The sequence below is a fragment of the Xenopus tropicalis genome, chromosome 6 (assembly GCF_000004195.4).
Source record: "Xenopus tropicalis strain Nigerian chromosome 6, UCB_Xtro_10.0, whole genome shotgun sequence".
In the NCBI taxonomy this organism is placed as follows: domain Eukaryota; kingdom Metazoa; phylum Chordata; class Amphibia; order Anura; family Pipidae; genus Xenopus; species Xenopus tropicalis.
In genome coordinates, this window is record NC_030682.2 from 55,726,863 (window position 1) to 55,742,990 (window position 16,128).

At 36.1% G+C, this 16,128-nt stretch overlaps 1 protein-coding gene across 2 annotated transcripts in view; it reads right to left on the reverse strand.

Annotated features, from left to right (window-relative positions):
• Positions 1-16,128, reverse strand: part of cntnap2 (contactin associated protein 2) — an 892,460-nt gene that overhangs the window by 478,982 nt on the left and 397,350 nt on the right. For both annotated transcript variants that reach the window (XM_031903464.1, NM_001079264.1), the window contains 1 exon segment: positions 4,714-4,861. In XM_031903464.1, coding sequence (XP_031759324.1) covers positions 4,714-4,861 — 148 coding nt within the window.

Sequence of the window (16,128 nt, forward strand, 5' to 3'; positions counted from 1 at the left end):
CCCCAGCCTATCTTAAAGGAGCAGTTCAGTGTAAAAATGAAACTGGGTAAAATAGACAGACTGCATAAAATAAAAAAGATTTACAATATAGTTTATTAGGCAAAAATGTAATCTATAAAGGCTGGAGTGGACAGATGTCTAACATAATAGCCAAAACACTACTTCCTGCATTCAGCTCTCTAACCCCTTAGTTATTCAGTGACTTTAGGGAGGTCCACATGGGACATAACTGTTCAGTTAGTTTGTGAGCACGCAGGTCAGATTCAAATGCAAATTAACTGAACAGTTATGTCTAGTCATGGGCGAATCTGGTCCGTTTCGCTTTGCTGAAAAATTTGCAAAACGGTCAAATTGTTGTGCTTCAAAAAAAAATCAGAGCAACAATTTTTCTTGACATGGGCAACAATTTTTTCTGCGCTAGAACTGGCGAAAAAATCTGCCAATGTTGAAGTGCGGAAATTCACAGAGAGGATCCATGCCTGGCAAACATTTTTGCCCATTACTAATTATGTCCAATATGGCCCCCCCTCTCATTGGTTACTGACTGAAAACAGCTTAGAGACCTGTTAAGGAGAAAGCAGTATTCTGGCCATTATGTTAGACATCTGCCCACTCCAGCCCTTATAGATTACATTTTTGCCTTGCTAACAATATTGAAAACATTTTTCATAAATATTTTACCCAGTTTCATTTTTAAACTGAACTGCTCCTTTAACTCTTTCCTTCTGACCTTATTACGGTTGCACCTGATTCTGCCAATCTTTACACATAAACCAGTGTAATCTGGCTGCTGGTCATTTGGATCCTTGGTCATGCAGCCCCTGCGCTTATAGTTCCAGGGCTTTCCTTTCTAAGAAGCACAAAATTGTGGCTATGAGCATACAAACATATATTCATTGTGGCTGACATTAATACAAAGCAGCTGCCCTTTGCACCCTTTTACCAGTTGCTAATAAGTGTTAATGAACCATTTACCCAACACCAAACTCAGTCCCAAGGCTTTCTGGATAAGGGAACCTGTCTTATATGATTAGAAAGAAATGAGGAATAAGGTTGGGGTTGGCGAAGAAATATAGATTGGGAAATGGATATGAGTTGGGACCAGTGGCAATGTTATGTGATATATAAAATTACATAAAATACCCAAGAGGTAACTACAATTGATGTGGATGATTTCCAGTCTGTGTATGGCCACTCATAATTTCTTGGAACCAGAGAGCATGTAGACTGAATAAGTGACCCTGCTCTTGATTTATTGCTTAAGGGACTAAATAAATTGTGGAAATGAGTGTGTGTGATTCTATTTTATATTAATTATCTTAGTTACCAGGCAATAATTCAACATTACCATGACAAATGAGTTCAGATTAATCTATGACAATGTAATGTTGCTTTGTAAAAGTAACACATCTTTTAAAAGCTGCATTGTATTGCCTACTTATTTTTGCTACAGTGTGTTGTTTAAGGAAGGAAGGAAACAGGGACAGCTGTTTCACAACACAGCAGTTACCACAAACTATAAGGGTCATTTACTATGACCTGGACAGAATTGCAAGTAATACAGGTATAGGACCCGTTATCCAGAATGCTCAGGACCAAGGGTATTCCGGATAAGGGGTCTTTCCGTAATTTGGATCTCAACACCTTAAGTCTGCTAAAAAATCAATAAAACATTAATTAAACCCAATAGGATTGTTTTGCATCCAATAAGGATTATTTATATCTTAGTTGGGATCAATTCCAAGGTACCATTTTATTTCTACATAGAAAAAGGAAATCAGTTTTAAAATTCTGAATTATTTGATTATAATGGAGTCTATGGGAGACGGGCTTTCCGTAATTCGGAGCTTTCTGGATAACGGGTTTCCGGATAAGGGGTCTGATACCTGTACTAAAGTGCACAAAATCACCAAGCCTGCCTATCCCTCAATAATAGTGCCACCACTTCCCTCCAATAAATGTTTAACTGTGGACACAGGGCTCTGGGGGTAATGTATTCTTGAAAGAAGAATTTGTATTAAATAAATCTTTAATCGATGCTCTGTGATCCAATGTCTGTACAAGTGACATCATACTGGCAGCGGCACACAAATACAGCCCTGAATACCTATATGATCAGGTAGCTGATTGGTTAAGAAGATGTGTCAATATACACTGCTCAAAAAAATTAAGGGAACACTTAAACAACACAATGTAACTCTAAGTCAATCACACTTCTGTGAAATCAAACTGTCCACTTAGGTAGCAACACTGATCGACAATCAATTTCACATGCTGTTGTGCAAATGGAATAGACAACAGGTGCAATTAGCAAGACATCCCCAATAAAGGAGTGGTTGTGCAGGTAGTGACCACAGACCACTTCTCAGTTCCTATGCTTTCTGACTGATGTTTTGGTCACTTTTGAATGCTGGTGGTGCTTTCACTCTAGTGGTATCATGAGAATGACTTGATTTTGCAGTTAAATATGAATGAAAATATTTGTTTGAAAAGATGGTACCCATGACTGACATATACTCAGCCAGGGACCAATCCAGGCCTTTACTATGAGACATAACAATGTCAAAATACATACATTGAACGACAGCAGACTTTATTGCAGGCTTCTCACAGGTGGTAAAGTGTTAGACTGAACTACCTCTTCTTGTGTGACTTGTGCGTCATTCTTCCCATGCAGCATACAGAGAGATGATGCATTTTACTTGTTATGTATTAAAGAAGAAGGAAAGGCATTTTGGCATTTTATTGCCAATAGATAAGCCACAATAGTGCAAACTAGAAAACTATATTTATTCTGCAGAAAGCTTTACCATACTTGAGTTAACAGCCTTAGAAGCTCTCTCTGTTTGTTTAAGATAGCAGCTGCCATTTTAGCTTGGTCTCAGTAACTTCCCTGTTGCAGCTTTGGCTGCTAGTAGCTCAGATTACAACAGAGAGGGTTGAGAAGGGAGGAGGAGCAAGCTGTGTAGACTAGTGCCATGCACTGAAGGTTTTTTCCGAGAGAAGGTACTGAAGATACTGAAGAACATGTGTACATAAAAGAAGAAAATAAATCCTGTGTTTCTTTTGATAGAATAGTGCAGCTTTTCTGTCAGTGTTTATGGTTTTATTTACATAGACCTTTCTGATAATGTTTACTTAGTTTTAGCCTTTTCTTCTCCTTTAAGGCATTGTAATAATGCCCCCTTTGAACACTGGTGCTATCAATGGTTATACATATAAATTAGGGTTCCACAATTCAGTCTACCAAATTATTCACCAAGTTGTCTATGGTTTAACTACATAGTTTGTGGAATAACTTGGTCACAGGATTTATGAAGTTTATTAAATAAAACCAAATGGGTGTATATTTAAGTATCACATATAATGGACTAGTGGGCGTATCTTCTCAGGGTTTATCGATAAAGTCTATATGCAGGTTGATATTGGCTTACCATTAGTTTTGTGGATATAGTTAAAATTATAATTTTTCAGACAGTTTGTTCGTCTGCAGATATCAGCATGTCAGAAAATTAGGTCAACCAATGTAACACCAATAGAATAAAAACAGGCCCCTAATGGATCACATGAAAGTTTAAGGCTTTACCTATTAACCCTATTGGTTCTCCTGTGCTGTGTGGGTTCATTTTTATTATTTTACCAATCATTGCTTTGAGAAGAAATTACTAGGAAAAAGATTAACCTACCATATATACAGTTTTGTTGTGTACTTTTAAATAGTACATTTAAGTGTGTCTATTTACTTTTACAAATTGCTAAATAAGCACAATCTGCCGTAGAAAATTTCACATAGTGACTTACCATAACCCATTACTAAGAAAGTCTGAAATAAAGGTTTCAGTTTGCTATTTGATGCTGCAGTAAGTTTTTTTTTTAGAAAGAAGTACTGACACAGTGATAGAAAGATGGCATTATGTTTCAACCAAGCTTGCAAAAATATTCCCAGGGATGACAAATAAGCTTTGCTGGAGAGGCTGTGGAATATAAGATTCTCAAAACACATATGGTTGGGATTTAGCTTAGTCCAACTGCTTTACTCTAATTCATCAAATTATAAGCAAAATAATTCCCCCAAATCTAGCTAAAGCAGTTTTGAACATGGACATGCCTTCAGCTAAGGAAGGTGAAAATCCCTGATCCTATATATATTAAATTCTGCAAACTTACAAATATCTAGGAAGTGAAAAGCACCCACTCCTCCTTCAAAGACAGAACTAATAAATACTGTCAACTGTACATCAAAGATGGAATACTGTACCTCATGGCAAGATCTTAATGATACATTCTACCAGTAGTCCACTCTGTGTTTCCTACAATTTATTTTATCATTGTGATACAAACAACCGATAAATGATGCTCCACTCTGTATCATAAAACAATGCTATACAATTCCATACAATATGTCAACCCCCACTATCATAACACATAGACAAACCATAGCATATTATAGCCTGATGCACAAATAAGAATGAAAGTATTATATAATGATTTATATTATTAGTATTATATAATGCTATAGAAATAGATTATAATTGTAAAAATAAAATCTTTATTAAAGAATAATATTTAGTGCATAATGTCTAATTCTTACTCCAGGTATCAGGATTACTTTCGCAACTAATGCAAAAGGACAGTATTTATGATTACAGCAGATGATTGATAGATGATAAATAGAGATAGATAGATTGAAAAAAAAAAAAATTGTTAGCTTACAGTATGGACATCCATAAAGTTCAGTCCGTAACCCAATTTGTCCTTCTTCATTCCAATCCAATGGAACAATACGTACATAACGAGCAATTACTGGATGTTGCAAGTCGTGACGAACAACAGTGTCTGAATTAACATTTCCAGGGAATGCCTGTTAAGAAAAGAGGAAAATAAAGAGTAAAGTAAAGGTTTGAATAACACCCATGTTTCACTATATTAAAGGGTGGTTCTCTGCTTCTTGACTTAAAATAGCAGCTAATGTGAGATCATATATGTTTCTTATATGTTTTTCATATACTGTATGTTTTTTTCAGTGGTTTTTTTCTTGACTATTTAATGTTTCTTAGTCCTTGTTATTCTAAAAACATTCAGAAGAAAATAGGTCCTGAGGAAGGTACTAAACAAATGGGCCCAGTAGATTTCACATGACAAAAAAAGGGAACACTTGTAATTTATAGTAATAAGCGAATCTGTCCCGTTTCGTTTCGCTGAAATATTCGCAAAACTACAGAAAAATTCTCAAAACAGCGAAAGGTTTGGGAAATGCGGCCCATTTTAATGCAATCATGGCTATTTTGACTTTTTTTTCGACGGCAACAAATTTTTCCACTGTGAATTTTCACTGAAGTTTTGCAAAACAAATCGCCAATGGTAAAATGCGGAGATTCGCTGTGAATCCATGGCTGGCGAAAAAAATATGCTCATCACTAGTAATGTAACATAAAAGATGAATGCCAAAATATTTACAAATCAATGATTTATTCATATATAGTTCCATAAGCAGTACTCATGCTATAAATCTAGAATACTTTCTGGTGTACTAAAAGTGTCTACCTATTGCCTATTTTGATGCAACTGCGCTTTTTGTTACACAACCACAAACTTTTGCAGAAGTATTGACATGGCGAAATGTGGAAATTCACTGCGAATCCATGCCTTGCAAAAAAGTTGCTTCAATCGTTTCTTAAAAAATGGAGACAGGTCTATTTAGCCAATATATATATAGGGAACATTTATTGATACGTATATACCAACTAAAGCTTCCAGTAACCAAAGTTCCTGGTATTTTTCTCTGGCGTCGTCTGTCTTACAAATGCTATGTAGCATTAATATAGCAGTTCTTTCATTAAATAAAGGTCCATGCAATCTGTGTCAGGGTGGCATTTGCCACACTACCTAAAGTGCTTAGGTAGACTAGTGTTGCTTGTTCCTGCTAGGCTACTCTTGGCAGTAATATCAATTGGCAGGAGGAACACATTTTATGTCTACAGTAGTCAAGCTGTGGCACCTACCTTGGCTTGCCATGATCAGCATGGGGAATTAAATTAATCATGTGATAAATTGTGCAAAATAATGTATTTCATGCTATTCTTTTATATGTATCCAGTGGGCCATGTTATCAACCCTCCCTTAAATATTTTATACTTATACAAATCATTCAGACCTGATCATAGCTTTCAAGTTAGCTGTCTTCAGTATCCTCAATACATTATAATTATAACCTCAACCTCGCACTATTAACTCCCCTATGCATTGCTTTCCCTGTCTGCTTTACTTTAGTCCTCTAAAAACAGGGGTGCTGCTGCAATGAGGCAAGTTGAGAATCTTGTCTCAGGTGGCAATCCTCTGCAGCTTACAGGGGCCACAAAAAGTCACTCCTGGTAACTTTAAGAGTGGAAATTAATTTCTATTACCACTTTAAACTAACCTTTTAACTAACTTTTTTAACTAACCTTACCAAAACCTGGACTAATCATAACCAAATGTAAGCTATCAAGAATGAGTCAGGGGTTTCCATAAATAATCCGGTGAAAATAGTTGAACTATTTCGATGCTACTATGAAGACCTTTATTCAGACGCCAACTCCAACAAAAAGGACAGGGCTGAATTTTTCCAAGACTGTGGAGACTTGTTCCCTCCCTTCCCACTCTTGCCCCGTTGCACCTAGCTGACAAAAGACACAATGACACCGTTGTGTGGGTGGAGTTCGGCCACAGCTTTATTATAGAATACAACCTCAAAAATAGTCCTTGCCATGTGTTTCCAAACATCTTAAACTGTTTTGTTAACGAATGCCGGCCACTGCGAACGCAGTGGGCATTTAGAAGCCATTAAACAACCCAGAGCTTAAATGGCCAAGGACTACCCCACACCATTTGCTGTGACAAATTAAATATATATATTGATATGATAACTTTTTTTTTTTTTTTACATGAAACAGAGCTGTAATAAACTTACATCCTTGACCGACAGCACTTATATAATAACATTTCATAAAGTGAATGTGCTTAAACAGGGAGGGGGGAAGGGGGATGCCGCTCAGTGGGAGCCAGAAGACGAATGGGCAGCAGCGCGGGAGATGCAGGCACAGAGGGGGAGGGGGAAGGGGAGGAGCGAGCGAGGAGGCTGAACTTTCCCTGCCTACACTAACTGGGTAAGTTAACCCCTTACCAGCACGGAGGGAACTGAGCCACAGCTGGCTCCACAGTCCCTCCGTGCTTTCATTATTTATTTCAGCGCTCCCTAAGAATAGATTTCCCTAAACTATCAATTAAGGAATTGAAAATCTTGAATTTACCCATCTGTGAAGATGAGATTAGACTTGTAATTTCTTCTTTAAAACATTTCATAACAGGTGGCCCAGATGGTCTCACTGGCCCATTCTAGATCATTGATCAATATCATACATGCTACCAAATCTAACAGAGCTCCAGTTGCCTTAGTTGGAATAGATGCCAAAAAAAGCCTTCAACAAAATCAACTGGGATCACTTACAGGAATCTCTAAAAGCTTTTGGGTTTAAATGTCCTTTTGGAGACCTGATACATCTGCTCTACTCTTCCACCATGACATTAAGTTATTGCATCAGGTGAATTGTCTCGACTACTTCATTTGTGAAGAGGAACAAGACAGGGTTCTCCTCTCTCACCAATACTTTTCAGTCTGGCTCTGGAACCTTTAATTAGATGTCAAGAATTTACCTAGACTATTAATAAACAATACATCAAATACGTTAACCACTTTTGCAGATTATATTCTTCTGATTGTTAAAGAACTTAATGAGAAGACATATTTACCATTCTTGTTCAATATGGATCAATTTCAGGATACACAATTAACATACAAAAAAATGAATTTATGGACATATATGGCTCAACATCTACCAAACTACTTAATTTTCTTGGTATAGGAAAATCTCAGCCTTTTATAAAACTTTTGTTCCTTTATAAAACTTTTTGATCTAGACAGATTATATTCTGAATTTTCCTCCCATGATTAAAAACATTATAAAATGTTTCAATAGATGGAAACATGTACCTCTAAAGTTTTAAGGTAGGATAATTTTTTCCAAAGTACTTGCTTTTCCAAAATGTGTTTATCCTATGATAAACCTGCCTTTGCTTCTGAAACAAAATTACATTAAAGTATTAGACTCTGCTCTCACAAAATCTCTATGGAATGGAAAGTCTCCTAAAATTGTTCGATCAAAACTCAGAAGTCAAAAATCCAGGGGTGGTCTGGCAGTCCTTGATTATAGATCATTCAATTTGTCAGCTCTGACTCAATAAATTATTGAATGGGTCTTTACTGCCAGCAAATATACCAATCCATTATTGGAGCTGACAACAAAATCCAAACACAATGTATTAGAATTACTGCACTGTCCATGGAAACATCAACCACCTGACATTAAACTCAACCATATCTAAAGAGAAACTTTATAAATCCAACTATCAAATAATGCTGTACTTACTTATACTGAAAAACAAAAATCTTTCATGTTAAAATCATCCTCCTTTCTCGAACCACCTAGAGACAAGACATGCTTTACCCAGTGACAGCTACAATACAAATTTGGGATGATTTTTTAGACAAATTTTGAATTCCCAATAAAGAAAAACTATACTTTCCATGTCCCACACTGGTTTAAAAAACACTACTCAAACCAAATGCAGACGTCTATAAACCATTCACTCGACACAAACTATGGCTAAATCCTATTCTCAAAAACAGCAGAGAAATTGTCCTCTTATCTAAACGCTGATATTTTTTCAGAGAATTTAGTAGCCTTTATCAAATATTTGGCAAATTGATACTCAAAGAAACTTTGAGGGACCAACACTATGGACTAAATCATCTTGCCTAGAAAGGTTTCAACTATTACTCTAAGAACAGCGGGCTTGTTTACTCATTGCCATAAACGTGGTTCTTTACAACCTAACTTGTTCCACAATTTATGGGATTGCCAATTTGGAAAGCCATTTGAACAACATTTTAATTCTAATAGTCTTCTACAAATTGTTTTAAATCCACTAACTGCTATCGTACCGTCAATGGTAGGATCCATCTAATTTTTCAAATAAGCTCAGCACCTCTCAACATTTAATATATTATTAGCTGCAGCTAGATGTGTAATACCTAGAAACTGGATTCAAACTTCCCCTCCTACAATTCTTGAAGTTATTGCTGAATTGCAAGATCTATGTTTAATGGAAGCTACTTCTTACAGATTTATTAACCCAATGAATGTCTAGATTTTTGGTCCCTTAATAGTTTGGAAAGAATGAAAATCCTAGTCATTCTCTATCTCTGTTGTTCAACCAGTTCCCATGACTCTGTTAAGACTAGCCATAAAGTTGACAATGGCAAGTGAGCATTAATTCAATTTAATTAAATTCAATTTTATATCCTACTATGCTAAGGTATATCTTAGATGTTTTTTTTCTGTTACAGCATGTATTATCCTGAAAATGGCTTGTTTGTGTTTCTTTGTCTTTGTTCACATTTCTTGATTAAATGAGTAATTAAAAAAAGAGTGGAAATTCTGTGCTCTTCTAGAGCAGAAAATGCAATGCAGTTTACAGAAACTTCTGACCTCTAGAAAAAGTTCTATTTAGAAAAGTGAGTGCAAAATTGTAGACCAAAAAAAGCATTGAAACTACCTGGGCTGCTGTGAATGGTTGCAAAGGAAGGTTAAGTGCTTGTTAGGAGAGCACAAGTGGTTGGATTGGTGGGCAAACTACATACTGGGAGTGTACTAAGTCAATCAGTCAATCAATCAATCAATCAAGTCAATCAGTGGGTATGAGAAATGCATCTGATTTAACTACTGTACACCGTAGGGTAGAGTGCATTCTAGAAGAGCAAAGACTGCTGATCAAATAGGTGAAGCGTATGCTGCATCTGTACTTCTGTGCATCTGGGTGAATGGCAAGATTGGTGTTTTATAAAGGGTAATGTGCATTCAGGTAGTTTTTGTGCTACTGCACAAACCGTAAGGGTGTGTTGGGATTATCTGGAATGTATGTTAATCATGTTGTGAGTGCCCATGCTTCTGTACAAAAGTAAAATACACACTGGCTTTATTTGGATTCTTATGTGAACGGGACTGGGCACTATCCCAGCTTTTAACATACAGGTGCAGGCTACTTTCAATGAGCAATGGCCATTCAGTAATATATTAAAACTGACACACAAAATTCATGATTGCCCAATGGGCATTACATTTGCTAGTAATAGTTAATTACCCCTCCTAGAGTGTTGCAGATAAGACATAACAGTGCAAACAGTACTTAATATCTGACACAACAAGTGAAATCACTATTGAATATACATGGAATAGGACACCAGTACAAGAGTTATATTTGTTTGCTTGTAGGCATCACAGTTAAACCACATAATATGGACATAACAAAACATATGGCTGAACTAATGCAGAGTGTAACATTCAGCAAGCTGTTGTATCAGTGGATTATTCCTTTAGGGTGCACATGGCCTGCATAAGCTATTTCCTATCTTGTTTATGAGAGGATTTAGAAATGTGAATATGTTTTTATTGATGTGAATCTTGTGCCACTAGGTGACTGTAAAACGCAGCTAATATTTATAAGGAAAACACTGATGAAATTCTTGGATACCCAATACAGGGGACTCGTAACAGTTCTTTATAACTAATTAATTTTAAAGCGGCTGTATTTTTTTAAAGAAAGAGATCCTAATGTACTCCAGTATATGTGACTGAAGAGATTATTTCCAAAGTGTGCTTGTATGTGCACAGCAATATATTTGCAGTATATATGTTAGGAAAAACAGTATGGAATAAAGGACTGATCTCAGCAGCAGAATGTATTATCCAGAATACAAGAATACAAGAATACCATCTCCCATTTTATCCAAGCAAAGATTTTTTATTCTTTGTAATTATTTGTTTCTCTATGCAATAACAAGACCACACTTTGTACTTGATGGTAGCTAAGATAACATTAATCTCTGCTGGAGGCAAAACAATATGGTTTTTATTCAGTGGTTGAATATTCTTAGTAGCCTTAAGGCATTATTGAAAGAATTCCAGATAATAAATCATATACCTGATACAATACTACAGTTTTCTTTTGGTCTTTCATACAGTCTTCTATATTTCTATTACTATGCAATATTGAACACTTGATTAGCTAATTTTATACGAGGAGTTCTGCTTTCTAGAATAAACGTCAGTCAGCTCAATTAACGTTAAGCATTCCAGAATTGGTGTTATGCTAACAGTAAACAAGTAGCAATACTGTGATACAATAACATGTTCTGATGTTTTAAAAATCTGAGGGCAGAATCAACCCATGCTAGGTGCTCATGAAACACCAATGTATGAAATAAACTGTATGGCCTTAAAAATGGCAGATATCTGACATCTATCAAAAAATATGCTAAATATAGTAACTCAACATCTCAACACAGCAGCCTCACTAGGCAACTGGGCATCAGAGTAATCAGAGCTGGCTGCACCCTAGTTAAACCCTCCTGTTATGTCACTTTATGGCCCAAGTATTAGATTCTGGTAGCGTGACAAGTAGGGCCAGCCCTTAGCTCTTGATCCTTTTGCTTTCTCCCTTTATGTCCTGTCCTTGCCTTAGTCTCCAGTCTTGCTCCTGTGCCAGTACTGCTTGGTCCTGTTCCTAAACAACTCTTGTTCCTGCTCCAGCCCTGCTTGGTCCTGTTCTTCTCCTGTCATGTCTCTACACCCACTCTGTCCTGCTCCTGTCTCTACTCTCAACTCTTGCCTTGATCTGTCTCTATGCCCCTTTTTGCTTGTCCTGTCCCTGCATTGCATGGGCCAGAAATTCCCCTGCCTGTTCCCTTTTCATGAGCAAAAGATATCCAAGGCACCAGAAATGTCCTTTGGCAGTAAAACATAATGCTTTATTGAGAATGAATTATTTAAAAAAAAAAAACTCAAATTATCAAGACAAGCATAGGAGACAAATTAGTAATGGACTTTATCTTGATAACATTTTTCTAAAAGTATGGTTAGCAATTCAGCAGAATGTTGGGAAATTTGTATTTCTATTGCACATCATTATCATGAAAAATATACAAAGGTAAAGTCACACTTTGGGCTTACTTCAAATATAATATAACAGTAGCACTATTTTCTGTAAGGAATTATTCCCTGTATTGCCCTCTGCTGAGTCTGAACCTGTAACTTCTGTACATTCTGGCCCTTTGCCTTTATCACTACTCTAGGCAGGCTAGAGACATAGGCTTTCACTGTGTTGAGGTTTTTATTTGTCAGTCTGTATCCCAGCTCCTATGCATTAATTGACAGGTGCAGTTCATCGTTAGAGAGACCTTCCAGCAGAGATTACATTATATATACCCTGATCATGCATTTTCTTAGGTCCATTTACATGTTAGGGGGGCATTCCTGAACCTCATTTCCTTGAGCTCCTCTAGCTTTGGACTTTGCTTTGACTCTGGTCTTTGTTTACCCCCTTTTTTCTGAATCTTAGACTTCTTTCTGCTGTGCCAGTAAACCTGTTATTTTTGTTAACCTTACCTGCACCAGTGTCTACATTCTGCCTTGTTGTTTTCACTCTGCTTTTGCTAAAATGCTTGTGTATGCCACAAAATGCTTCAAGCCTGTTTCCCAGTCTACTCCTTCCTTATTAGCCATTAAACCAATGAGTAGATTCTTTTGTGGCGCCATTCATTCTCTCTTATTCAACACAACATTCAGAATCTAAAGACTACTGGGCTGGGGTACAAAGTCAGATTGTATTCACTGGGCAGTGCCTAAAACTTTTGGTGCCATGACTGATTTGCTGACCTGATATTTGGCAAGTTGGCAACTTGTTCTGGGCTAATAGGAAGCATGAGGTTGGTGCTAATCAGTGGTTCAGTATGACAAATTATATATAAATGATATATTATAAAGTATAGATAAAAGAAAATTGCACATTTGTTACCCCTGTACCTCCATGCTTTTATCCTACCAATCAACTGGAGGCTTTATTTGGTAAAAACTTCTGCTGTTGAAAACAAACTGAACAGTACATAAGAACTATAGAATGGATTGTTCCTTCCCTTGCTCTTTTATTTAAAATAGTTACTTACGAATGACTCCTACCACGTCTATGATATTTGCCACCTTCCTTCTCATCTTTTTGATGCTATGTCCACTTTAAAACTATGTAATATGGAGAACAAAGCACTTTTGGGGGCCTGTATAATAAGCTAGAAAATCTTAATTTGTGGTTAAATGTATGGCATGCTACAATACTATATTATGTTTCACAGAATATATTGTAACATGATATTATTTTATAGAAGAATATGTTTAAATGCATTGTTATTCAATATTGAAACCATTTATATATATAAAAAAAACTTCTAACTCCACTAATAGCAAGTAGAGCCAATAAGCATGACCTACCAGCTGGTAAATATGTTAGTGACAGATTTCTCTCATGTTCAATAATAATAGCACAGTAGAGTCTCCAAAATAGACATTTATACATTTGCACATCTTGAAATATTTTATCTAATTGTTACACAAGGTTCTCCAAAACATACTTTATCATGTAATTAACACAATTAAAATAGGAAGATTACACTTGTTTTCCACTTTTAATTACCACGGCTATCTTTGCAACATATGAGATGCAGCTTCAGAATTGTTGACAACTTTCAAAAGGGAAAAAGGATTTTGAAAAATCCTTAATACAGCAAATCAATGTTCTTGCTGTACATAAAAATAAACAGCAGGGACATTCAATCCTCCATCTGTCATTGAGGTCAACGTGCAATTAGAAAGAATAATTGCTGGATTTAAATCATTTGTTCTAAAGGCACATTTTGCCAACAATTTATAATACAAGGCAACCTTATACAGTAATCATGTTGCATACTTAGCAGGCCACTGCCTCATATAGCTACACATGCAAAATGCTGTGAAAGCCAAATGGTATGAATATATATTTAAAAAAATGATGATAGACATTTGTAGTCCAAAAGGAATACTTTTTGCAACACAGAATATTAAATATTTGTAAAATGTCATTATTGGTTGTACGATAGGTATATTTAGTTCTTGTTATAATGTATTCAGTATTTTTTAAATATGTTTATTGGCATGGTATATGTATTACTTGGGAATATTGGAAAAAATATACCTAAGATGGAGCATGATAGATTTATACTAGGGGCAAGAAAAGTTGGAACTCCTCCTCTGCTAGGATACCATTTCTACAATGTGGTATGTTATCAAGCATGCACTACCACTAGTGGTAACACTATGGGGGCAATAACTAATGCTCAGATTTTTTAGTGCTAAAAGTTGCAGGGAAAAAACATCATTTATTCGAGATTTACTATGCGTTAAAATGGCTAAAAATCCAAATCCGACAATTCACCAGCTAAAAATTGCAGGGATAATGTAGAAGTCAATGGCAGATGTCCCTTCCCTGGAGGATCCTTCTTTTGCTTTAGAATGTTTTTTTTTTTTTTTAATTTAAAAAAGTAGAGGTTTCAGTACAAAAATGTAAAAAATTTGCACCTTTTGCATTATTTCTTTTTAGTAAATGTAAGACATTTGCGGAAATGAGTTTATTTGAATTTTAAAATTAAAAAAGAGAAGTTCATAAAAATTCAAATTTTTGTGTTTTTTTTCTACCATGGAAAAACCTCACAAATTAAAAGGCATGAAAGTTGATTTATTAAAAGATCCAAATATAAAAAGCACAAACAAATACAAACGTGGAATGAATACAGATAAGAATACGAAAAAAACTTTGAAATCTTAGTTTTGGAAGAATTTTTGTGCACTTACAAATGAAAAAACCAAAACCTCTAAAACCATGAATTAAATAAAGATTGTTACAATTTGCCTAGGACAGCTCCCATTGACTTCGACATGACCTTGACAGCTTTTAGATGGCGTAGTTTAGTATTAGTGGTATTTTAAGGTTTCTGCCTGTTTACCTCAGGCTTGTGCTGAGGGCTGAATTTTTACCTAGTTACAAGGTTAAAAAAAGGAGGTTTCAGAAAACCTATTTACACATAAAATAATTTCTTTGTGACATGCTATTTAAATGTTCAATGGAAAGCACACTTAGGGGCCCATTTACTTACTCACGAAACGGCCGAATGCGTCCGATTGCGTTTTTTTCGTAATGATCGGTATTTGGCAATTTTTTCGGAAAATTATCGCGACTTTTTCGTTGCCATCCGAATGTTGTGTAAAATCTGGCGATTTTTTCGTAGCGTTAAAACGTGCGCAAAAAGTCGCGCCTTTTTCGTAGCCATTCCGAAAGTTGCGCAAAATGTTGCGATTTTTTTCGTAGCATTCGGATTCATTCAAGCTTCAGTATGGTGACTTTTCTTGGGCCAGGTTGGAGCTGCAGGGTGCCATTGAGTCCTATGGGAGGCTTCCAAAATCATGCAAAGTCTGAAAGTTTCGGCCGCCGCTTACGAGCGCTCAATACGAAAAAGTCGCAACAAGATACGAGCGAATCGTAAGGGCTACGAAAAACTCGGGTTTTTTCGTGAAAATCATATTGGTAACGAAAAAGTCGCGACAATTTCCGCAAAGTCGCAAAGACGCCGAAAAAAATCGCAAAAAATACGATCGGAATTTTTCCAATTCGGATTCAAATTCGTGTCTTAGTAAATCAGCCCCATAGTTTTTGAAATAAGGTGTTGTGGTATTGTAGGCTGTAACTGTTTTGATTGACTATACCTTAGAATTTCTATGTAAAACAATATGTTTTTTTAAAGTAAAAATGTTTAAAGAATGAAAGTGTGTGTGCGTGCATGCTGCTGATAGATTGCAGTGAAACTTTACATGATTACAGTGGCTATAGAGGAAGCAGACCCCATGATCCCGTGACCACTGGGTCGGCTTCTCTATAGTTACATCACTGGTTTTAGTTGATATATATAGAGATGAGGGAAAAATATGGCAAACAACAGCAACATTTGCGAAACAGCAAAAAATCAGCAAAACGCATTTGTCAATGTGCGTCAAAGTTTCACGAAACAGTTTGCCAATGGCGAAATGCGGAAATTCGCTGCAAATCTATGCCTGGCAAAAACTTCACTCATCACTAGATCCATAAGCTAGTGTTATGTATAGGTCCTTTTTG